At 59.7% G+C, this 25,452-nt stretch overlaps 2 protein-coding genes and 1 long non-coding RNA gene across 5 annotated transcripts in view; 2 read left to right on the top strand and 1 right to left on the bottom strand.

Moving 5' to 3' along the window:
* The window catches only part of Csnk1g2 (casein kinase 1 gamma 2), a 26,467-nt gene extending 21,859 nt beyond the window's left edge, over positions 1-4,608 (top strand). For 2 of the 3 annotated variants that reach the window (XM_052747142.1, XM_052747144.1), the window contains 3 exons: positions 3,029-3,109; positions 3,266-3,372; positions 3,915-4,608. In XM_052747142.1, coding sequence (XP_052603102.1) covers positions 3,029-3,109; positions 3,266-3,372; positions 3,915-3,969 — 243 coding nt within the window. In that variant the 3' untranslated portion in view covers positions 3,970-4,608. Of the gene's footprint in view, positions 1-2,985; positions 3,110-3,265; positions 3,373-3,914 lie in introns of those variants that run through there. The other variant, XR_008220324.1, reaches the window with a different exon arrangement.
* Positions 4,609-5,586: 978 nt separating this feature from the next.
* Btbd2 (BTB domain containing 2) lies at positions 5,587-21,055 on the bottom strand. Its single transcript, XM_052747137.1, has 9 exons — positions 20,685-21,055; positions 10,310-10,429; positions 9,391-9,547; positions 8,813-8,918; positions 7,871-8,068; positions 7,348-7,540; positions 7,118-7,205; positions 6,798-6,944; positions 5,587-6,695 (listed from the first exon to the last, which is right to left on the bottom strand). Exons 1-9 carry the CDS (start codon positions 21,038-21,040, stop codon positions 6,534-6,536), a joined length of 1,527 nt encoding a protein of 508 aa, XP_052603097.1. The 5' UTR covers positions 21,041-21,055; the 3' UTR covers positions 5,587-6,533.
* Positions 21,056-22,200: 1,145 nt separating this feature from the next.
* On the top strand, positions 22,201-25,120 carry LOC128115957 (uncharacterized). Its single transcript, XR_008220325.1, has 3 exons — positions 22,201-22,660; positions 22,736-22,870; positions 24,679-25,120. It is a non-coding gene; the product is annotated as an uncharacterized LOC128115957 (long non-coding RNA).
* Positions 25,121-25,452: the final 332 nt, after the last annotated feature.

The following is a 25,452-nucleotide window of genomic DNA, read 5'->3' as shown; positions in this document are numbered from 1 at the left end:
GGGAGATCCCACAGTGAGGGGTGCAGGGGGAGATCCCACAGTGAGGGGTGCAGGGAGAGATCCCACAGTGAGGGGTGCAGGGGAGATCCCACAGAGGAGGGGTGCAGGGGGAGATCCCACAGTGGGGTGCAGGGGGAGATCCCACAGTGAGGGGTGCAGGGGGAGATCCCACAGTGAGGGGTGCAGGGGGAGATCCCACAGAGGAGGGGTGCAGGGGGAGATCCCACAGTGAGGGGTGCAGGGGAGATCCCACAGTGAGGGGTGCAGGGGAGATCCCACAGTGAGGGGTGCAGGGGAGATCCCACAGTGAGGGGTGCAGGGGAGATCCCACAGTGAGGGGTGCAGGGGAGATCCCACAGTGAGGGGTGCAGGGGGAGATCCCACAGTGAGGGGTGCAGGGGAGATCCCACAGTGAGGGGTGCAGGGGAGATCCCACAGTGAGGGGTGCAGGGGGAGATCCCACAGTGAGTGGTGCAGGGGGAGATCCCACAGTGAGGGGTGCAGGGGGAGATCCCACAGTGAGGGGTGCAGGGGAGATCCCACAGAGGAGGGGTGCAGGGGAGATCCCACAGTGAGGGGTGCAGGGGAGATCTCCACAGTGAGGTGCAGGGGGAGATCCCACAGTGAGGGGTGCAGGGAGAGATCCCACAGTGAGGGGTGCAGGGGAGATCCCACAGTGAGGGGTGCAGGGGAGATCCCACAGTGAGGGGTGCAGGGGGAGATCCCACAGTGAGGGGTGCAGGGGAAGATCCCACAGTGAGGGGTGCAGGGGAGATCCCACAGTGAGGGGTGCAGGGAGATCCCACAGTGAGGGGTGCAGGGAGAGATCCCACAGTGAGGGGTGCAGGGAGAGATCCCACAGTGAGGGGTGCAGGGAGATCCCACAGAGGAGGGGTGCAGGGGAGATCCCACAGAGGAGGGGTGCAGGGGAGATCCCACAGTGAGGGGTGCAGGGGGAGATCCCACAGTGAGGGGTGCAGGGGGAGATCCCACAGTGGGGTGCAGGGGGAGATCCCACAGAGGAGGGGTGCAGGGGAGATCCCACAGAGGAGGGGTGCAGGGGGAGATCCCACAGTGAGGGGTGCAGGGGAGATCCCACAGTGAGGGTTGCAGGGGGAGATCCCACAGTGAGGGGTGCAGGGGGAGATCCCACAGTGAGGGGTGCAGGGGGAGATCCCACAGTGAGGGGTGCAGGGGGAGATCCCACAGTGAGGGGTGCAGGGGGAGATCCCACAGAGGAGGGGTGCAGGGGGAGATCCCACAGTGAGGGGTGCAGGGAGATCCCACAGTGAGGGGTGCAGGGGGAGATCCCACAGTGAGGGGTGCAGGGGAGATCCCACAGTGAGGGGTGCAGGGGAGATCCCACAGTGAGGGGTGCAGGGGAGATCCCACAGTGAGGGGTGCAGGGGGAGATCCCACAGTGAGGGGTGCAGGGGAGATCCCACAGTGAGGGGTGCAGGGGAGATCCCACAGTGAGGGGTGCAGGGGGAGATCCCACAGTGAGTGGTGCAGGGGGAGATCCCACAGTGAGGGGTGCAGGGGGAGATCCCACAGTGAGGGGTTGCAGGGGAGATCCCACAGAGGAGGGGTGCAGGGGAGATCCCACAGTGAGGGGTGCAGGGGAGATCTCCACAGTGAGGTGCAGGGGGAGATCCCACAGTGAGGGGTGCAGGGAGAGATCCCACAGTGAGGGGTGCAGGGGAGATCCCACAGTGAGGGGTGCAGGGGAGATCCCACAGTGAGGGGTGCAGGGGGAGATCCCACAGTGAGGGGTGCAGGGGAAGATCCCACAGTGAGGGGGTGCAGGGGAGATCCCACAGTGAGGGGTGCAGGGAGATCCCACAGTGAGGGGTGCAGGGAGAGATCCCACAGTGAGGGGTGCAGGGAGAGATCCCCACAGTGATGGGTGCAGGGAGATCCCACAGAGGAGGGGGCAGGGGAGATCCCACAGAGGAGGGGTGCAGGGGAGATCCCACAGTGAGGGGTGCAGGGGGAGATCCACAGTGAGGGGTGCAGGGGGAGATCCCACAGTGGGGTGCAGGGGGAGATCCCACAGAGGAGGGGTGCAGGGGGAGATCCCACAGAGGAGGGGTGCAGGGGGAGATCCCACAGTGAGGGGTGCAGGGGAGATCCCACAGTGAGGGTTGCAGGGGGAGATCCCACAGTGAGGGGTGCAGGGGGGAGATCCCACAGTGAGGGGTGCAGGGGGAGATCCCACAGTGAGGGGTGCAGGGGGAGATCCCACAGTGAGGGGTGCAGGGGGAGATCCCACAGTGAGGGGTGCAGGGGAGATCCCACAGTGAGGGGTGCAGGGGGAGATCCCACAGTGAGGGGTGCAGGGGAGATCCCACAGTGAGGGGTGCAGGGGGAGATCCCACAGTGAGGGGTGCAGGGGGAGATCCCACAGTGGGGTGCAGGGGGAGATCCCACAGAGGAGGGGTGCAGGGGAGATCCCACAGTGAGGGGTGCAGGGGAGATCCCACAGTGGGGTGCAGGGGAGATCCCACAGTGAGGGGTGCAGGGGAGATCCCACAGAGGAGGGGTGCAGGGGGAGATCCCACAGTGGGGTGCAGGGGAGATCCCACAGAGGAGGGGTGCAGGGGAGATCCCACAGTGAGGGGTGCAGGGGAGATCCCACAGTGAGGGGTGCAGGGGAGATCCCACAGAGGAGGGGTGCAGGGGAGATCCCACAGTGAGGGGTGCAGGGGAGATCCCACAGTGAGGGGTGCAGGGGAGATCCCACAGTGGGGTGCAGGGGAGATCCCACAGTGAGGGGTGCAGGGGAGATCCCACAGAGGAGGGGTGCAGGGGGAGATCCCACAGTGGGGTGCAGGGGAGATCCCACAGAGGAGGGGTGCAGGGGAGATCCCACAGTGAGGGGTGCAGGGGAGATCCCACAGTGGGGTGCAGGGGACCCCCACCCCCGGGTTGGGGCGTGGGCGGAGCTCTGGCGGGCTCGGGTCAGGAACTGTCCTGGGGCTGCAGCGGAGCCTGCGGCTCCATCCGGCCCTGACATCTGCTCTCGCAGCCGACACCCATCGGCACCGTCCACACTGACGTCCCCTCCCAGCCACCGCATCGCGACAAAGCCCAGCCCCACAAGAACCAGGTGAGGCCGGCTCGCCCTGCCGCGGGTGGGCGCGGGCCAGCAGGGGTGAGCGGGGCCGAGCAGGGGTGAGCAGGGCCGAGCGGGGCCGAGCGGGGCCGAGCGGGGCCGAGCGGGGCCGAGCGGGGCCGAGTCTGACCAGGGCCGCCCCCGTCGCAGGCGCTGAACTCCACCAATGGAGAGCTGAACGCCGACGACCCCACCGCGGGCCACTCCAACGCCCCCATCGCGGCCCCCGCCGAGGTCGAGGTGGCGGATGAAACCAAGTAAGCCCCGGGCTCCGAGGGCCGGGTCACCTGGCCTCTGCCCTTGTCACCTTTGACCCCATCGCCACTCCTGTCACCATCCCCCGTTAACCCGTGTCACCGCCCCCTGTGCCCCGTGTCACTCCCGTGTCCCCCGCGTCACTCCCGTGTCCCCCGCGTCACTCCCGTGTCCCCCGCGTCACTCCCGTGTCCCCCGTGTCACTCCCGTGTCCCCCGCGTCACTCCCGTGTCCCCCGTGTCAATCCCGTGTCCCCCGTGTCAATCCCGTGTCCCCCGCGTCACTCCCGTGTCCCCCGCGTCACTCCCGTGTCCCCCGCGTCACTCCCGTATCCCCCGTGTCCCCCGCGTCACTCCCGTATCCCCCGTGTCCCCCGCGTCACTCCCGTGTCCCCCGCGTCACTCCCGTATCCCCCGTGTCCCCCGCGTCACTCCCGTGTCCCCCGCGTCACTCCCGTGTCCCCCGCGTCACTCCCGTGTCCCCCGTGTCCCCCGCGTCACTCCCGCGTCCCCCGCGTCACTCCCGTGTCCCCCGCGTCCCCCAGGTGCTGCTGCTTCTTCAAGAGGAGGAAGAGAAAATCGCTGCAGCGGCACAAGTGAGGCGGAGCGGCCGTCCCCCGGAGCCCCGGCCGCGTCCAGGAGGCCGCGGTGTCCCGGGCGCCATGGGCTCCTTGGCCCGACGTGAGGCGGCGTCCTCGGGGACTCGGGGTCCCTTCCTTCACACAGGACTTTGGCGGAAATGTCTGCGCCCCCGTGGCGTCCCCTTGGAGAGCACTAACTATTTAACACCGGGAGAGAAGCGTCCCGCCGGCCCCCCGTTAGCTCATAAAGTCCAGCTTGTCCCCTCGATCCAAAGGCCGTTTTCTCGAGGGGGGCAGGCCCGGGGCGTGGGTGTCACGGGAGGCCACCGAAGGGGGGGTGCGTGCGCTGCCACGATGCTGCACCAAAGCCGGGGGACGGGACGGTCACCGCACAGGGACTGGTCTGGGCCCCGCGGAGCCAGGCCCGCCGTGACCCGTGTCCCTTCGTGCTGGGCCCGCGGGACAGAATCGCCTTAATGCCCGGCCCGGGGCAGCAGAGAGGCGGTCCCCACGGGAGGGCCCGGCCGCGGTCGCGGGAGCCGAGTTCTTGCTTTACAACGTGTACAGAAATGAACTTATGTTTCTCCAGCGCTTCCTTGAAGCCATAGAGTTTAGGGGCTTTTTTTAAAAAAAAAATAAAAGAAAACGAAACCATCGAGCGGGGGCCTGGTCTTTGCAATCCTTAAGATATTCGGGTCTTGGAGCTGGAGAGATGGCTCAGAGGTTAAGAACACTGGCTGCTCTTCCAGAGGTCATGAGTTCAATTCCCAGCACCCGCACGGTGACAACCATCTACAATGAGGTCTGGTGCCCTCTTCTGGCCTGCAGCAGGTCCAACACTCACTGTGTACATAATAAATCTAAAAAAGAAAAGAGATTTGGATCTAGGGGCCCAGCTGGCTCACTGGGATCCTCGAGGAGCTGAGCACTCTGATCAGGGTGGAAGAGGTTGTGGTGACCTGGGCGGGGCGGGAAGGCTGCTGCTCCCAAACCTGAGGGACCCAGCAGCCCCCCAAAAGGCGGACAGGGCAGGGGTGTGCAAAGGGCCCTGCAGACTCAAAGCCCACCTCGGGTCAGGAGTCCACAGCTGCCCTGTTGCAGAACCGAAGGCTGGGAGCGCTGCTGCGCCTGGGAAGCTGGGGAATGTGAGGTGAGCGTGCTCCCTGCTGGGACATTTCCCCTGGCATTACTGGGGCTGGATCCCAGGGCTTCATGTTTGAACTCAGAGATTAAAGGTGTCGCCACCACTGCTCAGGAAAGATTAGTTTTTATTATCTTAAATCGTGCATTTGTGTGTGTGTGCGCGCGCGCACACAGTGCTGAGTCCAGACTCGCCGGAGCAGCTGAGCTCAGGTGGCTCACACCCAGCACGGGTGCTGGGAACCCAGGGCCTCTGCAAGAGCAGCAGGCGCTCTTAATCACGGAACCATCTCCCCAGTGCCCCTCTTTTGTTTTGAAACAGGGTGTCATGTATCCCAGGCTAGCCCAGGATTGCAGACCTCCAGCCTCTGGTCCCTCTCAGGGTCTTGGCTCTTGCTTTTCGGGGACACTGTGAAAGTGTTCTTAGGGAGCGGCGTGGGCTGCTAGGGCGCCCACCTCACAGACGCAGCGCTCAGAGGATGCGGCACTCAGTGGCTCAAGGCGGACGCTTCTTTCCTTTATTTAAAAAAAAAATCTGGGGACACAGTGTGGAGGGCTCACCTCCCATGGCTTTGGGGAGGACATGGGTTCCGGGCAGGAGTCACAGGTACGCAGACATGAGGGGAGGGACCCCAGACAGGGGACGGTGCCTCCTAGGGCATCACTGGACGGGGTGCCTGGTAGCCTTCGGGGGCCAGGGCTGTGGTCTGCACAGGGGTGTTCTGTGGGACCCTGGGTGCCACAGCAGGCCAGCTGGAGGCCCAGTGCATCTTGATAGGGCCTGACCTGCTGCTGCTGCCCTGGCTCAGGGCTGAGCTCTGCTGGCCACAGGGGAGGAGCTGGTCCAGAGGCTGGCCAGTGATGGCCTCGCAGGGACAGTGGCCCACATGTCACCCACACTGGGGCGGACCTTCCAGCGAAGCCCACCAGCCCCACCCAAGGCTCCTCAGAACTGACCCAGGCCCTGCACATGCTCATGCCCAGGAGGCCAGGGCTTCAGGTCGGGCCCTGGAATCCCCAGGGAGCAGCGGAGAACAGGAACATGAAACCCAAACCACTGGCTGGAAGACAGGCCCGCACGGGCTCCAGCCGAGGGTGGGCTCGAATGCATTGCAGTGTGCAGTTGAAGAGGGCAGCGGCCGCCGCAGGCCCTGGCCACGGAGCTGGCCTGCTGCCCTGAGCTGCAGGGACCGGAGTGGGAACCCAGACTCCCAAACCACGGCCCTCAGCCCCAACAGCTGTCCATCCGGGTCCAGGCCCATCTGCCCCTCAACACTGAGGGATTGTCTTGACAGGCCCAGCCCACGGCCCGACCACCTCCCCCGTGCCTTGGGACCGTGGTCACACTTGTCACTGTGGTCACACGGCGGCCCCTTCCATGATGACGAGGGAGGGGCCGGGAGGGAGGCCGGCAGCCGGGAGGTGGCCTGGGTGGAGAAGGGCCTAGGTGTAGAAGATGACTTCGGGGATCTGCCCATCTTCCACCGAGGTACCGTTGTTGTTCCCTGCCGCGTAACAGAAGGTGAAGCAGGTCTTAGCCCCCGTGGTGGGCGACTCGTGGGTCACCTTGCGCAGGCCTTTGGTGCCATAGTGAGAGTCCGGGCCCTGGGGGGAGTGGGAGGCACAGTGAGGTCAGGAAGTCAGCCCCCAAGACTGTGGGGGAAGAGGGGCGCCCGCAGCCCGCGGGGACGGGGGCGGGGGGCCCACCTTGAGTGTGGCGCAGGCGGTGTAGTTGACATTGGGCAGGACCTCCACGGGCTCCTTGAACATGACCCGGAAGGTACTGGCCGAGCCGTCACAGCTGAACCCGGTGTCGTTCTGGCCGAGGACCGTGTTGCTGTCCGTGTGGATGATCTGGGGACAGAGGCTGCTCAGCGGGCGGACCGGAGGGTCCTGATGGGGGGTGTGGGCGTGGCCTCCAGGGGGTGGGCTGGCCTCCAGGAGGGTGGGATGGGGACTCAGGGCCTAGCTGTGGGGTCCGGAAGGCCGGGGTGGTGGTGATGGAACGGGCGGGGCTGGGGGCTTACCTGGATGTTCACTTGATAGTCAGTGGGCCCGTGGATGGATCCGTAGAGCCCAAACCCCACCACAAAGATGCGCTTGTTGACGGAGAACCTGCAGGAGGAAGTGAGTGGCGGACGGGTCAACGCCCTGGGCCCCTGGGGGAGCAACTGGACCGGCCGTGGGAGAGCCCACAGCCCGGAGCTGGAGGGCACACCGCCCGCTCGGGAACACGCCCACGGGGCGCAGGCCCCACCTGATTCGGTCACTGGTGCCACTGTAGCCCCAGCGGCTCTCCACCTGCTGGAACCGGTTAATGCTGCACTCCTTGCCCCGCAGGCAGCACCGGGGCCTGTCGATGAACTCCACGCGCGGCTTGGGGTTCACAGTGAAGTGCAGGAAGAGGCTCACCACCTCGCGGTCCACCAGGATGCCGGACTGCGCCGGGCCTGCGGGCAGAGGGCCGGGGACTCAGGCCTCCTGGGACCCGGGGTCCTGCCTGACATGCGGGGCTTGCAGCCCGGGCTGGCCCGCCGTCTGCACACAGCGTCACCTCCCAGCCGCGCTTCACCAGTGCAGCGTCCAGAAGCCACGCCAGGCCCTGCACGCCAGGCGACTCATCTACCATCTGGGCCCAGCCCAAAGCTGAATCCGGAGTGGCTGACAGGACACGACCCCATGACTGGAAGCCCCAGGGTCCCGGGCAGCGTCCTCAAGTCACAGCCTGACGGACGTGGGCTGGAGGGGCGCAGGAGCAGCCATGCAAGCCCGTTAGTTACCTGCGGCGAACTCTTCGATGGTCATCAGGGGGAACCGGATGAGGCCCAGGGCCTTGCCGAGCGCCTTCCGCTTGTTCTCAGGCGTCACCTGAAGCTGTTGTCGCTGGCACTCAGCCTCAGACCAGCGCACTACGGCATTGAAGAGCCGAACCTCGCGGATGCCCAGAGTGTCCCGCTCCAGTACCGCCACCAGCGTGTCTGCGGCAGAGAGAGGCTGTGAGTCCCGGGGCCCTGTAAGGGGCCACGTGGGCTAAGTGTAGACCCGCCCCATATAGGAACCAACTCATAGCCAGGGCTTGGCGACTGTGGCCCTCTGTCCATGTTTAGCAATAAAGTTTTATTGACACACAGCCCTCCCTAAGCACTGCCTTTCTTCCTTCCTTCCACACAGTCTCATGTAGTCCAGATTGGCCCTGAAATCACCATGTAGCTGAGGCTAGCCTTGAACCCCTGGCCCTCCTGTCCCCACCTCTTGAGTGCTGGGGTGACAGGCCGGCAAGTGCTAGGGAAGAAGTCTACTACCTCAGCTGAGGCCCAGCCCGCTTACCTTTTGAGACAGAGTCTCCTTCTACAGTCTAGGCAGGTTTGGAACTTACAGCAATCCCTCTGCCTCAGCCTCCTGAGAGCTGAGTTCATAGGAATGCATCCCACACCCCGCGACTATTTCCTCTGGCTCTGACCTCCGGACCCTTCCAAGGCATCTGCAGATGACCCTGTAGGGGCTGGCAGTCTCCCTACGCAGGGATAACATTGACCCCAGAACGGAAGGCCAAGTTCTTGCACACAGGCCAAGCCCGGCTACCTAGCCCCTCTGTATCTGTTCCACCCAGGGCCGTCACGTCACCCAGGAGGTGGGTATGCTGTCTTCTTCCAATCAGTGTCTCCAACCTGACCCAAACCCAGCACGGTCCTCGAACTGAAGACCTGCCGACCCTGACTCACCCAGATCGATGTCGGTGAAGCCCTCGGCGGCGAGGGCATCGGCTGTGTTCTTGTCTATGCTCTCCAGGCACAAGCTGGCCAGCTGCGGCTCATCGAAGAGCCGGGCCTAGAGACGGGGAAGGTCGGACCGTCACAGCAGGCCACGCCCGCACACTGTGCACCCCCGTGGATACACAAAATGAAAGCTGAAGCGGAGGAGCGGGTGCGCTGGCGAAGGCTGAGACGGAAGGGTCAGGAGTGCAGAGCCGCCTAGCTACTGAGCCAGGCTGTCCCAGAGGAGAAAGACACGAAAGAAGCCAGGCGGCGGTGGCGCACACCTTTAATCCTAGCACTGGGGAGGCAGAGGCAGGAGGATCTCTGTTAATTCAGACCAGCCTGGTCTATGTAGTGAGTTCCAGCACAGCCTGGGCTACACAGTGAGACCTCATCTCCAAAAACAAAAACAATACCCACCCATCAAAAACAAAACACCTACAAAAAAGAAAGTGGGCGGCGGCTGAGGACGCCTGCTTCCCCGGTGGTGCACAGGCACCACACGCAGACCCCAGCAGCACCGCGCCCCACGTGAGCACACCCACCTGCGTGAGCAGCATGAAGGCGTTGTCGGCCCGCAGGTGCTTCTTCAGGAACTCCACGCAGTGCGCCTCCAGCGCAGGCACTGCGTACTTCTTGGCGGTGTACAGCGTGGTCATCACCGTCTCAGGCCCGATCTGCACTTCATCGGAGTACAGGAACCTGAGCAGGAGACACGCACAGCTCTGAGAACGCCAAGTGACCACAACCACCCGAGGCGGCCAATCCCCGCCCGTCTGCAGAGGGCTGCTCAGACACCTCCGGGGTTCACCTGTCAGCATCTCCTGACCTAGGGACATCGCTCAGGAAGACCAGGCTGTCACCATGAGATGTGTCCATGCGCAGGTCACCCTGGGCATGCACCTGGGACGCAGCTCCCAGAGGGGCCAGAGACCCCGTGGCCAAGCTTAGGCCATCATGGGTAGATGACAGACAACCACGCTGACCTCAGGCACCGGCCAGGGAGGGCAGTATGAGTGCTCGCACACACTGATGTGTGGGCAGTGTCCACCTAGCAGATGCGAGGCCACGGGTCCCATCCCAGACCCAGAGCAGGCGTGGCACACGGCACTGCCCATTCCTGGAGAGAGACTGTTTCAAAACTATAACAAAATTAAAAGTCTTCCTTTAAAAGATTAAAAAAAGAATTGTGTTCATGTGAGCCATGTGAGTGGGGCCCTGAAGAGGCCGCAGGGCGTCAGACCACCTGGAGCTGGCAACTACCTGACCGGGCTTCTGAGGGTGCCGAGCCATCTTTCCAGCCCCTAAAACATTCTGGAAAGTTGTCTCTTCTCCGGTGTGTTCTAGAACGCTCTGCTGGACGGTGGGCTCTGTAGCAGATGTGCAGGGATCTGTCTCCTGCCTTTCCACACTCTCCCCCATATCCTAGCACCCCACCACGGTCAGAAGAATCTGGAAACTTACTTCAGCAGAGCGAGGAAGGCAGAAGGCTCCACGTCGGGCAGCTCGATCTCGGTGGAGGTGGTAGCCATCCCGCCATTGAACATGGCGTCAAAGACAGCGCTGCCCACGGCCAGCACAAACCTGAGCCAGGAGAGAGGGTGTCTGTCCGTGAGTCCGGCTGGCCCAGGCCAGGCTGAGTCCCGTCACACCTGCTGCAGAGACTGCTCGCAACCCTGTAGAGGCCTTTCCAGGCCTCAGATCCTTCTAGAAGGAAGGAACTGGAAGGGGTAGGCTGTAGAGGGGTAGCATGAGGGCACTACCACATTCCTTTATGCGTATGCTCACTCACTCTTCCTCCCACACATTCCCTCATTCATTCCTTCATTCATTCCCTCCTCCCCCATTCCCTCAATTCTCCAGACCTTGGTAACAGGCACGGGAACCTGACCCTCACAAGGGAAAGCACACCAGATTGGGGGGGGGGGGCTTCCTTGGTCAGGGACCTCAGGCTCGGGAAGTGTGGTAGTGCTCGGGGAACAGCAGGGCCAGGGGAGAGCCTTAGGAAGCCGTGGGGGAGGGAGGGAGGGAGGGAGGGAGGGAGGGAGGGAGGGAGGGAGGGAGGGAGGGAGAAGCAAAGAGGTTATGGGCTGCCAGGACCGCTCCAGCTGGTGCAGCGTGGGTGGCCAGGGCAGGATGGAGGGCACGGTGGCCAGGGCAGGATGGAGGGCACGGTGGCCAGGGCAGGATGGAGGGCACGGTGGCCAGGGCAGGATGGAGGGCACGGTGGCCAGGGCAGGATGGAGGGCACGGTGGCCAGGGCAGGATGGAGGGCACGGTGGCCAGGGCAGGATGGAGGGCATGGTGGCCAGGCTCAAGAGCCGGAGTGACTTGGCTTGGAACACAGCTCATGCTCTGGGTGGAGACAAGGACCCGGGGCCCCACAGTGACAAGGTGGCTCTGAGCAGACTCTCTGGACATCTACACAGGTCCACGTGCCCTGAGTAGGCCAGCGCCAGCAGCCACAAGAGAACCACTGCTAAGGCTGGACGAGGACCCATCGCCCTGGCGGGGGCACCCTCACCGGCCCTACGATAACGAAGCTCCCTGCTGCCCAGCGTCTGGCCACTGTGGGCTGTCACTCGATCAGACCAGGCACCACCATTCTCCAGGGAGCGACCAAGTGCGCCCGAGCCTCCCGGAAACCGGCCCTCCCCCGTGGAACGAACCGCCACTAATCAAAGAGGAGTAAAACAGGAGCAGTCTCAGAGACAGGGCTGACAGCTGCTGGCTGGACATGGCCTGTCACCTCAGCTATGCGGGACCACAGCACGACGGGAGTTCAGGGCAACCTGGGTAACTCGGTAAGACCTTGTCTCAAAAAATAAAAAGGGGGGCTGGAGAGATGGCTCAGAGGTTAAGAACATCGACTGCTCTTCCAGAGGTCCTGAGTTCAATTCCCAGCACCCACATGTAGTCTGGCGCCCTCTTCCGATTACATAATAAATAAATCTTTAAAAAATAAATAAATAAATAAAAAGGGAGACTAATGGCTCAGGGTGGAGCCCCGCCTAGAATCCCCCAGTGAGGGGCTGGGGGCGTGGTCAGGGTGGAGCCCCGCCCAGAATCCCCAGTGAGGGGCTGGGGGCGTGGTCAGGGTGGAGCCCCGCCCAGAATCCCCAGTGACGGGCTGGGGGCGTGGTCAGGGTGGAGCCCCGCCTAGAATCCCCCAGTGAGGGGCTGGGGGCGTGGTCAGGGTGGAGCCCCGCCCAGAATCCCCAGTGAGGGGCCGGGGGCGTGGTCAGGGTGGAGCCCCGCCTAGAATCCCCAGTGAGGGTCTGGGGGCGTGGTCAGGGTGGAGCCCCGCCCAGAATCCCCCAGTGAGGGGCTGGGGGCGTGGTCAGGGTGGAGCCCCGCCCAGAATCCCCAGTGAGGGTCTGGGGCGTTGCTCAGCAACACAGCATCCATCTAGCATTCCTATAGACATCACACCCATCACTTTAAAATCAGAGTGGAGATGGCTGAGGAAAAACTGAGGCAAACACTGGAGCCTGGCCGCGGGTCAGAAAGGACCCCCGGGGCCTCGGGAAGAGGGCAGCTGCCCAGACCAGGGTCTCAGTCACGGCCCTGCAGCCTTTCAGCTCCTGTCCCCATCCTGGCCCGGGTGGAGGCTGGAAAACTGCTCCTCACAGCACAGCGGCTCGCAGGCCCAGGGCCCACGCAGCAGGAATCCAGAAATAACCTCCCTGCCTGCGCCTCTTCTGTTTAAGAAGCATCCTGTGTCCCCACAGGGAAGCCTCCACCGACCACGCAAAAGCCAAAATCAGAAACTCAGGCACCAGCTGCACGGGCATTGCCGCGGCCACCTGACGCGGATGCTCACACCTGGCCCTGACTCACGGCGGCGACCGGCGACCCGTCCCAGGGACCCTGCTGGTCCCCACCGCCACTCTGCAGCCATCCCCTCCTTTCCCTGGACACTGCTGGGGCCCACTATGGACACGCATGCCAGAACACACTCGGAGGAGTGTGATCACTGTTCCCTCTACACACCTCGAAGCCGTGAACAGGAACAAGGCGACACGTGTCCCGCACGGGAAATGGAGATACCGTGCTCAGTGAAGCGAACAGGGGACGGGGCGGAGGCCGAGCTAGTGCTGGGGAGACGGCAGCCGTCGGACAGGGGTGTCCGTGGGCACCGTCTCAGCGATCCCCGCTTAGGTGCAATTAAAATGGTGAACTGGGGACTGGAGAGATGGCTCGGGGTGGTTAAGACCACAGGCCACTCCTGCAAAGAGCCCAAGGTCAGCTCCCAGCACCCAGGGTAACTGGACTCTGCAGACAGGTACACATGGGAACGCACACACAGGCATACACACACGAGCACGTGTACGTGCACACGTATAAACACACATGCATATGAACACACGCATGAACACATAACACACACATGAACACTCATGCGCACACACAAGTAAACAAATCTTTTGCTGCTGTTTGTTTCAGATGGGGTCTGACCGCATGGCCTGGGCTAGCCTTGAACTTCCTCCTGCCTCAGCCCTGAGCCTGCACCACTACACACACCACACGGCCAGGAGCCTTGCAGAAGGGACCAGCTCACTGTGATCTCAGACGCCCCTGGCCAGGAGCACAGAGTGATTACCAGTGTGCACAGGGCAGCTGACGGACACAAAAGACCGAGAGCTGGAGCTGGGAGCGGGTCCAGGGGTGAAGAGGGTGTGAGTTCAAATCCTATCACACATGTAAAAAGCCAGGTATGGGCAAGGAATCGCACGCCTTTAATCCCAGCACTCGGAGGCAGAGGCAGGCGGGTCTCTGTGGGTCCAGGGCAGCCTGGGCTACAGAGTGAGACTCTGTCTCAAGAAAACAAACAAAAATGTTTTCCTTTAGACAAAACTTATGCAGCTCGGGCTAAACTCAAACCCCCGACATCCCAACTGAGCTTCCTGAGAGTTAAAGTGACAGGTGTAGACAATGGAGGGAATGTATTCTTTATTTTTAAAAAGTCTCACTGCTGAGTTCGAGGCCAGCCTGGGCTACAGAGCAAGTTCCAGGACAGTCAGGGCTACAGAGAAACCCTGTCTCGAAAACCAAACCAAAAACCTGGTTAGCTAGGAATTTGCTACGTAGACCAGGCTGGCCTAGAACTCACAGAGATCCTCCTGCCTCTGCCTTCTAAGTGCTGGGTCAAAAAGCGTGCGCTACCACACTCAACTATGAAGAGAATTTTTATTTACTTATTTATTTTTAATTTTTTGAGACAGGGTTTCTCTGTGCAGCCCTGGCTGTCCTGGAACTCACTCTGTAGACCAGGCTGGCCTCGAACTCACAGATCTGCCCATCTCTGCCTCCCGAGTGCTGGGATTAAAGGCGGGCGCCACAGCCACCCAGTGATGAAGAGAATTTTAGGAGAATACAATAAACAACATTTTCACAACTTACGTGAATGGACTGCTAAGAAAGATAAATAGGTCAGGTGGGTCTGGAGAGACGGCTCAGGGGTTAGGAGCTCCTGTAGGGGACCCAGGTTCAATTCCCAGCACCCACATGGCAGCTCACACCTGTCTGTAACCCCAGTTCCAGGGGCCCTGGTACCCTCACACAGACGTGCATGCAGGCGAAACACCAGTGTGCATAAAACAAATAAATATTAAGTTAGTTAATAAACAGGCCAGGCATGGCGACACACCTATCATCCCAGGTCCCAGGAGCCTGAGGCTGGAGAACTGCGGTGAGCCTGAGCTACACAGCGAGACGCAGTCTCAAAAGAACAAACCGGGGGCTGGAGAGGTGGCTCAGTGGTTAAGAGCACTGGTTGTTCTTCCAGAGGTCCTGAGTTCAATTCCCAGCAACCACATGGTGGCTCACAACCATCTGTAGTGAGATCTGGTGCCCTCTTCTGGCCTGCAAGCATGCATGTAGGCAGAACACTGTATACATAATAAATAAATCTTTAAAAAAAAAAAAAAAAAAAGTACAGTTTAAAAAAAAAAAAAAAAAAAAAAAAAAAAAGAACAAACCAAAACAAAAGCACACTAAGGCGATGGGATGTGGGCTGGGTGAGCTGGCGTAGGCTCGAGGCCCTGAGCTCCATCGTCAGCAGGGCCAGAAAGGACCAGAGACACACACACACCAAAGCAGGACAGCCTGTCCACAGCGTGAAATCGCCCACAGGAGGAGGGCAGCAGACGGCTCCGGAGGATCCACGCACCCCGAGGACAAGCGTCCTAGGCAGAGGTTCTGCCCACTGGTCCCCAAGCCGATCCCGGTGGCTTCAGAAGCCCCGTGGCAAGCTGGTGTGAAATCTGTGGACGGCCCCTCTGTAACCACCAAAGCCGCAGGGCATAGAGGCCCAGGCCTGGCATCCCAGCACTTAGGAGGTCAAGGCTGGAGGACCACAACAATTTCAGGACAGCCTGGGCTACTGTGGAGTTCCAGGCCAGCCTGTCTAAAAAACAACAAGAAGAAACATTACGACAGGCACTCGAATGCTGGGACCCAGGCCCAGTGCTCACAGACTGAGCCCTGGTCCCATCCTCAGCACGACACAAACCGGGAATGGTAGAGCAGTCTATCATCCCAGCCGGGGCGGTGGGAGAAGGATAAGGAGTTCAAGGTCAGCCTGGGCTACATGAGACCCTGTCAAGACAAAAACAAGGGACTGGAGAGATGGCTGAATGGTTAGTGCACTGGCTGCTCTTCCAGAGGACCCGGGTTCAGTTCCGAGCACCCACACATCTGCTCACAACCAGTTGTGACTCCAGTTCCAGGGGATCTAACATCCTCTTTTGGTCTCCAGGAGCATTATATACACATGATCCACAGACATACATGCAGGCAAACATCTGTACACACACAAAAAATGATAAAGCGAGGCAGTGGTGGTGCACACCTTTCATCCCAGCGCTCGGGAGGCAGAGGCAAGCAATTTCTGTGAGTTCGAGGCCAGCCTGGTCTACAGAGTGAGTTCCAGGACAGCCAGGGCTACACAGAGAAACCCTGTCTCGAAAAACAAAACAACAACAAAAAACCTAAATGCACACACGTACACACACACACACACACACACACAGAGGCTGCACTCAACCTTGAAGCTCCTCCTGCCTATGGCTACAGCCAAGTTGAACAGTTGCTATGGAGCCAATATAGCTGGCCAAAACATTTCTTTTTTCCTGACTGGGACTTGAACGCAGGGTTCTGCACATGCTGGGTAAGGTGCTCTACCATGTGTTACGGCCAACACCAGCTGAAAGCCCTTGACGTCTGGCCCTTTCAATGAATTGCTGGCCGGGTCAACGCTGGGCATCTACCACGACACTCTACTGAGACAGGGTCTCTCACTGAACCCCAAACTCACCAATTCCAGGCTCTAGCTAGTCAGGCTGCTCCAAGGATCCTCTAACTTCACAGCTGTCTGTCTGGCTTTTATGTGGATGCAAACACTTTATCCACTGAACTCTCTCCCCAATTCCTGCTTTATTTTGTAGGTAAGGTCTCAGGTAGCTATCGGGGTCTATGGGGGTCCAGACCCTCAATAGTCTCCTCCCAGGGTCCGGGAAGAATCTACAACCAGCTGATCATTAACCTTTGATGAAAAGAAATTAATCAGGGGGGCTGGAGAGATGGCTCAGAGGTTGAACTCAGGACCTCTGGCTGCTCTTCCAGAGGTCCTGAGTTCAATTCCCCGCACCCACATGGTGGCTCACAGCCATCTGTAATGAGATCTGGTGCCCTCTCTGTGCACATAATAAATAAACAAACAAACAAACAAATCAATCTTTAAAAAAAAAGAAGAAATGAATCTGTGTACACGAAATTCCTTGGTCCATACACCTTATTACTCTGTCAGTTCTCCCTCTACAAGCGTATACTCTGCTCTCAGTTTTAGCCCCTTTCTTGCCCAATTTCTCTCTACATTTATCTGTGGTCCCCCCCCCCCAGGTTCTATCTTAATTCCTCCATCTAGTTCTGCCCCTTCTAGGTTCTCATCCATCTGGTTCTTTCCCTATCAGCTCCTCTCCCATCTCCTTCTCTCTCATCTGGGTCTTCCTCATCTTGTTCTTCCCCATCTGGCTCATCCTCATCTTCCATCTCGTTCCTCTAGTCCTCTCTTCTAGCCCTTCAATCTAGTTCTTCCCCATCTCAGTTTGTTCCTCTCAGTTCTTACCCATCTAGTTCTTCCATTCTCTTTTCTCTTCTCCATCCTCAGCTCTCCACGTCCTACCTAAGTCTCCCCGGAATCCAGTTATATCAAGGCCCTGGTCGAGCAAGGTCACCAGGCTTGAATTCTACAGGATCATAAAGGCAGGTAAGAGTTTTCCCCAGGCAATGACCACCAGGCTTTCTTTTTTTCTTTTTCTATCTTTTTTTTTTTTTTTTTTTTTTTTTTTTGGTTTTTTCGAGACAGGGTTTCCCTGTGTAGCTTTGCGCCTTTCCTGGAACTCACTCTGTAGCCCAGGCTGGTCTCGAACTCACAGAGATCCGCCTGCCTCTGCCTCCCGAGTGCTGGGACTAAAGGCGTGCGCCACCATCGCCCCTGCCAGACTTTCTTTAACAATCCAAAATGGGAGTGGTAAAAGAGGATGTCAACTGAGTGCTAATGACCGGTTAGTATATCAAAAGGGGATCTGCATGCTCAGTTCACATTCCTAGAAGTGGTTAGGTAGGAAGTTAGGGGTCTATTAGTAAGGTTGTATAGGAAAGGAGGGTCCAAGCTGAACTGTGTAAAGCTATTATTTAACGTCCACCTGACCTAGGCGGTTTGGGCTGTAATCACTGTTAGTTCTTGAAAGTGGCTAAGGGAGCTATCTGATTCCAGAGAAAGCCGCTCCTGAGGCTGTTCTCCAAATGCCTGGAATGTGTATGTCCAGAGAGTGATCAGTCCACACTGTCAGTCCTTCTTAGGGAAAAGTCAATTCGGAAAACTATGAAGGCACACATGATTTTCATAACAGAATACAGTTGATATATAACAAGCCAAGTAACACCAAAAACTCCTTGGAATTTGGCTTCCTCTGGAGGAATTCCCTGATCCCTCCAGGTAGTGATTTTGCCATAACCAGCTGAGTTCCTATGATATATTCCTGCAGCCCGCAGCAGGTAGCCCAGGCTGGCCTAAAACTTACTATGTAGCCAAAGATGACCTTGAACTCCTGATCCTCCTGCCTCACCCCAGGGTGCTGAGGAACAGGCATGCACCACTCAGCTGGCCACTCTGCTCCTCTGGGTGGCCTCAGGTATCACACAGCTTTCCTCTAATGCCAGTCCAGGTGCCCAAACAGAACCCCAGCCAGCATGAGACCCTGGTGCTCCTCCAGGCTGACAGATTTCCCGAACACTCCTTGTCACTTGTGGCCTTCCCGGAGGCTTTCCAGGTACTGCCTCTGATCTCAGTCAGCTTTCCCTCACTACAGTAGGTCTATCTGTTCTGTGGTCCCAGAGAGAAACCACAGGAACTCGGGTTCAGGGTACACTTCAGTGGAGCGTTTGTCTACTATACACAGAGCCTAGGATTCTTCCTCGGGACCCCAAAGTGAAGGAAGGAACAAAATGGTACAGGGTCCTGAAGGCCACATTCTGGAACCCAGGTCTGCGCAGGCCATGTAAGGTGCCTGGGAGGTCCTCCTACCTCTCCCAGGTTGGGAGGGGCTGCTCTTTAATCTTTTCCCTTTCCATGAAGTTACAGGCACATGAATACAAGTGCCTTCAGACATCAGAGCCTTCGGAACCCCAGGAACTAGAGCTAGAAGCTGTTTCCAGGCACAAAGGTGGCCCCTGGGAAGTGAGCCCACCGGTGCTCGGCAAGAGCACATGTACTCTTAAGCGCTGAGCTATCTTTCCGATCTCCTTCACTTTTTCAGTGCTGGACAATGAACCAGGGTAGGCAGGTGTGCTGCAACCCCAGCCCCTCCTTGGAGTCCAGGGAGACAGCTGGCCACTCCTGAGCAACACCCCCAGACCTCAATGTACCTGTTTTTCCTTTTTGATCATTCTTTTTGCTGCTGCTGCTTCTTTTTTTTTTTTTTTTTTTTAGGCAGACTCTCACTAAGTAGCCCTGGCTGTTCTGGAACTTGATGTTGACTTTGGATTCAGAGAGATCCACCTGCCTCTGCTTCCCAAGTGCTGGGACTAAAGGGGAGCACCACCACACCCGGCTCTTTTTACTTTTTCTGACAGAATCTCCTAGGTTGCCAGAGTAGATCTGGAATTTGCAGTCCTCTTGCCTCAGGCAAGAGGTAGCTGAGCTCATGGCCTGCATCACCACACATACTGCTTTCCTACCTTATATTGTCAGCCAACCCTAAGCTACATTGTTGGTGGGTGGGAGTCAGGCCCAGGGATATCCCCTCCCCAAGCAACAGTGGACTCCAGTCTCTGTCAAACCATGAGGGACTGTTACAAGCACAATATGGAGTCACCACACCCCAGCAGCCCCAGATGAGGTTATCTGAGTCTGGTACGCAGGTATGGGAACTGAAGTCCAGAGAGCTCAAGATGAAGAGGCCTTTCTGATGCTATTCAACAAATCAGACCACCGACCTCAGCCACCTGCCAAGGGGCCCACTAAGAAACCCTGAAAGCCTCCACTGCCCACCCTACCACCTGCCAAGCCCCCTCAGTCTCTGCAAGCTCCATGGGAGACACAGCACCCCTCAGTCTTTCCACACAGTCAAGTCCTCTGGCCTCTGGACCACCCCCAGCACTCTGAACAGCAAGAGATCGCTTCTCTCCTTCCCCGGGGTCTGGACACCCACTTCTATGTTCCCCAAGCCAACGAACTGTCTATCATATGTACTCAGACGTGCCCAGGATGGCAGTGCATATTACTTCTCGAACGTGAAGTCCTGACCACTCCCAAGAGCTCGGCGGGGCCGTGGGGTTAGATGTCTCTGATGAGGTCTGGGGGACCAGCTCAGACAGGCTGGGAACGCAGGGCTGAAGGAAGAACCAGAGGCGCAAGAGCAAAACTAGGGGTACACAGGGAAGACAGGCAGGATTCTCGGGGAAGAACGCGGGGTGTGAAGATGGGGGGGTGAGGATGGGATGGGGGTGGGTCATGGGTAGGGATGGGATGGGGGGTCCTAGAACTGGACAAGCTGGAGTGGTGGGGGTGGCTGGTGGATCCAGGAACCAGGAAGGGCCCTGGATGGAGGGTCAGGAGCAGGGCCTGAGGACCGGGTTCAAAGGAGCAGGATTCAATACAGGAGTCTAGGGGTGCAGGTTCCCCATGTTCAGGAACTGGACTGTGATGGAGGAGTATCTGAGAACCAGGTTCAGGCGAAGTGGCAGGAATGCCAAGGTACAAAGCCTGAAGCTCCAGATTCAGGGTCTTAGGTGGCACAAGGTCTGGGTGGGGTGGAGAGTCTGAGGTACGTGGTCCTGGGTGGATTGCGGGTTCTTGGGGTGCAGGGTTCTAGGGTACAAGGTCTGGGGTGCAGAATCTAGGCATAAAGGGTGTGGGTGCAGTCCGGTGTCTGGAGATTAGGGGTGGGTTGCAGGGTCCAAGGTTTGACTGCAGGGTTTGGGGTGCAGGACCCAGGATGCAGGGTCTGGGTCGGGGTGCAGGGTCTGAGGTGCACATCCGAGGTAGGAGTTCAAGGTCTCGGTGCAGGGTTCTGGGTGTTGGTTCATAGGATGCAGGATCCAGGTGAGGTGCAGAATCCGGGAGGGGAACAGGACGGGAGGGTGCAGGGCCTGGGTAGGCTACAGGGTTTGGAGTGCAGGGTCAAGGTGGCGTGCAGGGTTTGTGATGCACGGTCTTGGGTAGGGTGCAGGGTTCCAGGGTGCTGGTTCCTGGGGTGCAGGGTCCGGGTGGGGTTCAGGGTCCAGGGGTGCAGGGTCTGGGGTTGCAGGGTCCGGGCGCGTCCCGGCGTCCCACCTGTGCGCGGGGACGCGCTGCGAGCTGAGCCCCTTGCCCACCAGGAAGTGCACGTCGCACAGCACCTCGTTGTTGAAGAGGAAGGCGAAGCGCTCCTGCACCGTGGGTTTGGTGGCCTGCCAGTTGTACACGGGCTCGCGCAGCAGCGCGCCCGGGCCCGCGTCGTCGCGCTCGTCGCCCACGGCCTGCGCGTCCGGCACGGGCCCGGGCGGCGGGGATGGAGGGGGCGGCGGCCCCGGGGCGCAGGCGGCGGCGTTGCCGGGGGCCGCAGCGGCGTTGGCGCTGGGCCCCAGGCCGCCCGCGCCAGGCCCGACCCCCGGCGGGCACGACGCGCGCCCGCTGCCGCCCGCCGCCATCTTGTCGCTGCGGCGCGGGGGCGGGGCCGCGGAGGGCGGGGCCAGCGGGGGCGGGGCCTCCGGGAGGCGGGGCCTGAGAAGAGCGAGGGGAGGAGGCGAGGGCTGGGGGGCGGGGCTCCGGGAAGGCGGGGCCTGAGAGGAGCCAGGGGAGGAGGGGGAGAGGGAGAAGCGGAAGGGCAGGCAGAGAGGAGGGAGAACGGGCGAGGCTAGGAAGGGGTGGGGCATGCAGAGGGGGCTGGGGAGGAGGGGAGGGAGGAGGGGCGTGGCACGTCTAGGTCAGACGAGGAAGAGGAGGGGCCTGAAGCCAGCCAGGGAGGAGGGAAAGGACAAGGGCGAAAGGGAATGGGGAGGGCGGGGGCGGGGGGATGGATCCCCGGGCAGAGAAGAGGAAACGGGAGGGGTTGGCTGAGAGGGTGGGGTAATACAGGGAGGAGCACAGCCAGGAGGCGGGGAGGAGGGCGAGGCTGCGGAGGTGCAGGCCCCGGATTGGAGCAAGGGCAGGGCTGGGAAGGGGGGGCAGGCGAGGCGTGCAGAGGTGAAGAAAGGCAGACAGAGCAGAGGCATGAAAAGCGGAAGGGGAAGGGGGGTGGAGGGAAGGGGGAGGGGCAGAGGTGAGAGGCAGGGGAGGGGTCTGGAGAGGAGAGATGGAGGGAGGGACGAGGTGAGTCCAGAGGGGAGGCGAGGGGGGACGGAGGGGAAAGGGAGGAAGGGGAGGGGCCTAGGGGGTAGTGCACAGGTAGAGAGGGGCTGGTGGAGGAGGGAGGAATGGTGGGGGGTAAGAAGGCAGGGAGGAGGGGGGAAGAGGTGGAGGGGCGGGGTTTGTATGAGCAAGCCAGGCGAGGGGCGGGGTTACGAGAGGGGCGGGGCCGCAGGGAAGTGGGTCCGCCCTGGAAGGTGGAAGGAAGGGGTGGAGGAAAGGGGGGGTGATGAAGAGGTGGGTGGGGAAGCTGGGGCAGCGGAGCTGAGGATGAGGAGGGCTCAGGACCCCTGCTCTGAGCCTCGATCCCACCCACACACCGGCTCCTGAGCCCCTAGACGACCCAGCTCATGCCCAGGCTGTGGGAGACGAGAGCCCAAAACTGACTGCGATCCCAGAAAGGGAGACGAGGGAAAGAAGTGGGGTGAGGTAGGAAGAAGAGCAGGGGGAGGAGGGACAGGGGAGCCGGTGTGGTGACGCGCAGAGTGGGACCTGGGAGATGGGCAGGGGCGGGGCAGCTGGACGAGTGTAAGGGGCCCGGGGGCTGCTCCAGCTGTGCCCAGAGCCTCCCAGACCCCGATTGTGAAGCCCGGGTCTATGTGAGGGCAACACTCCCCAGACTGTAAGTCCGGCTCCCATGTTCCGGTTCTCATCTCCAGACCCCAACCTCTAAACCCCAGGGCCAGTTTACCTGCCTGCCCAATGGAGTGGGCCTCACAGCCTAGAAAGGGAAACTGAGGCCGGGGAAAGCAGCTGGGGGCAGGGTAGGGGTGTACCATACACTCAAAACTGGATGGAGTTTGGTGGTGCACGCTTTAATCCCAGCACTGGAGAGGCAGAGGCAGGGGACCTCTGTGGTTCCAGGACAGTCAGGACTACATCAAAGAGACCTTGTCTGTAAAACAAAGGAGACCGGAACAAAGGTCAGTAGATGTGCATTAGCTGCCCCCAGACCTGTGGGGGCCAGTGGGGACATAAAGTGACGATTCCCCCCACAGGCACAAGCGTGGAGCACTGTGCCTCCAAGAGCAGGCTGAGGTCCAGCTTCCCGGAGGAAGGCGTGCTGGTGCATGCAGGAGCCCCTGCAGTTCCTCGGCAGGCTCAGGCGGACGGAGTTGGCATGGGCTTTGAAGGTGGGCACCCTGGTCAGTCCCTGTGTGGATCACTGTGGTGATATACTGTGTCCCCCAATATGTTGTGTACCCTAATAAACTTATCTGGGGATCAGAAACAGCCAGCCACTAGATTAGACATAGAGGACAGACAGTGGTGGCACACACACCCTTAATCCTATCACTGGGAGGCAGAGAGCCATCTGGATCTCTGTGAGTTCAAGGCCACCCTGGAGACAGAGCCAGGCAGTGGTGGCACACACCTTTAATCCCAGCACTTGAGGTCTCCTGCCTTTGCTTGGGAAGCACACACGCCTTTAATCCCAGGGAGGGATGGCGGGAAGCAGAAAGGCACGTAAGGCGTGAGGACCGGGACTGGAGGCTTTTTAGGCAGTTCAGCGACACGCTTTTGGTTTTCAGTCTGAGAAAGCAGGAGCTCACTCCCTCGGGTCGAGGATTTCCCAGCGGTAAGAACTTGTGGCTGTGGCTAGTTTACCCCTCTGATTTCTCAGCTTGCGCCCCAATATCTGGCTCTGGGTTTCTAGTTATAAGACTACTCAGCAGTTCGTCTTACGGATCACCCCCATTGTCTCTGCCTGGGTCTGTCTACTTGCCGTGGCCAGTAACAGCCGCGGGGGTGGCCCCTGGAAGTGTCTGCCAAAGACTCCTCCATATCTGGGCATGGTGGGCAGCACCTGTCGTCCTAGCCCTCGAGAGGCTGAGGCAGGAGGATCACAGGTTCAAAGGTGAAGTAGGGCTGCGTAGAGAGACCCTGCCTCCGTCTTAAAATTTTAAAAATAAATAACATTTAAAAACAGGAGGAGGAAAGGGAGGGGGAGGAGGAAGGAGATGAGTGGATCAACATCAGCTGATAGGCTCAGTCCTGAGTCTCATGACATTTAATCCAGAAACAGGTTCTGCAGAGGGGTGGGGGTAGGCAGGCAAGCTGCCTACCTACCCCCACCCCTACCCAGATAAGAAGAAATCCCAGCCCCAGGGTCTGAACAACCTGGATCACACCTAGCCTGCAGGCTAGCCACTTGGGGCCCTTGTCCCGACAGCTAATAAATGTCTATACTGTTCTGGGCAAGTCTGGCCAGTGTTCCGATCTTTGCAGCCAAAAGCTGGGAACAGAGGCCGCGCTCCACGGTGGCCATCTTTGAACACCTGCCCTTAGGGACTTGCTTGTGAAGAGCCCCTTCCTATGAGGGCAGCCTGATGGCGGTTCGTTAGCTCAGGGGTGTCACAGACAGCAAGCAGATGACAAGGAAGGGGTTGTGAACTCAATGGCCTGATGCATAGTGGTCTACTGCGTAGACCATTAGACACATTTGTCCATTCTGCCCATGTGGTGGCACATGCCTTGAATAATTCCAGCACTCGGGAGGCGGAGGCAGGCGGATCTCTGTGAGTTCCAGTTACCCTGGGTCTACAGAGCGAGTTCCAGGACAGCCAGGGCTACACAGAGAAACCCTGTCTCAAAAAACCAAAATAAATAAACATAAAGGCACTCTCACAGAGCCCAGGCTGTGTAGCTAAGGATGACCTTGAACTCCTGATGCTCCTGCCTCCAGCTCCTGGGTGCTGAGGTGGCACAGTCGCCTTGCTAGGGCTGGAGCCCAGGGCTTCCTGCGCACCCCATCCACTCAGGTCTGCCGCACGCCCACAGACATAATCCTAACACTGCAGTTTATTCTAAATTCTGGGAAGGCGTCAGACAAGGGCCTTCCTGAGCTAAAGTACAAGTGGGGTGGCCTGGGCCATTGTCAGCGGCCCCTGTGTCCCCTGTCTCTGTCTGTCTGTCTCTCCCCATCCTACCTTGTTCTTAGACTCTGGTATCCCTGGACCATGGATGACCCAGGATGGTCCTGAAGGTCCCGCGACCCCGGAGGACAGCTCTGGACACCTGGACTCAGGTCGTCACAGAACACACTGACACTGGACACCTAGTGGGGTACACCTGACATTAGGACAAGCCACCTTCTGAAGACAGCCGCAGCGGACCACAGGGGAAGGCACGGGACGCATGGGGGACGCATGGGGCGGGTGGCCCAACTCTCCTGGGGGAGTGTCTCCGTGATGTGAGAGCTGACTTCCAACAATAGCCCGATCTAGTGATCCCTGAGCATTCCTTCATGCCCTCACCTTCCTTTTAAAGAGCTTTTGCGGGCGGTGGTGGCACACGCCTTTAATCCCAGCACTCGGGAGGCAGAGCCAGGAGGATCTCTGTGAGTTCGAGGCCAGCCTGGACTACAAAGTGAGTTCCAGGAAAGGCACAACACTACACAGAGAAACCCTGTCTGGAAAACCAAAACAAAAAATAAATTAAAAAAAAAAATAAAGAGCTTTTGCTGCTGTTTCTTCTTTTAGGGTGCGCTCCACCCTGACCACGCCCCAGCCCCTCACTGGGGATTCTAGGCGGGGCTCCACCCTGACCACGCCCCCTCACTGGGGGATTCTGGGCGGGGCTCCACCCTGACCACGCCCCCAGCCCCTCACCGGGGATTCTAGGCGGGGCTCCACCCTGACCACGCCCCCAGCCCCTCACTGGGGGATTCTAGGCGGGGCTCCACCTGACCACGCCCCCAGCCCCTCACTGGGGG

Source organism: Peromyscus californicus, unplaced genomic scaffold, assembly GCF_007827085.1.
Source record: "Peromyscus californicus insignis strain IS unplaced genomic scaffold, ASM782708v3 Scaffold_1__1_contigs__length_55948999, whole genome shotgun sequence".
NCBI lineage: Eukaryota > Metazoa > Chordata > Mammalia > Rodentia > Cricetidae > Peromyscus > Peromyscus californicus.
This window is presented reverse-complemented; position numbering and strand designations above follow the sequence as displayed.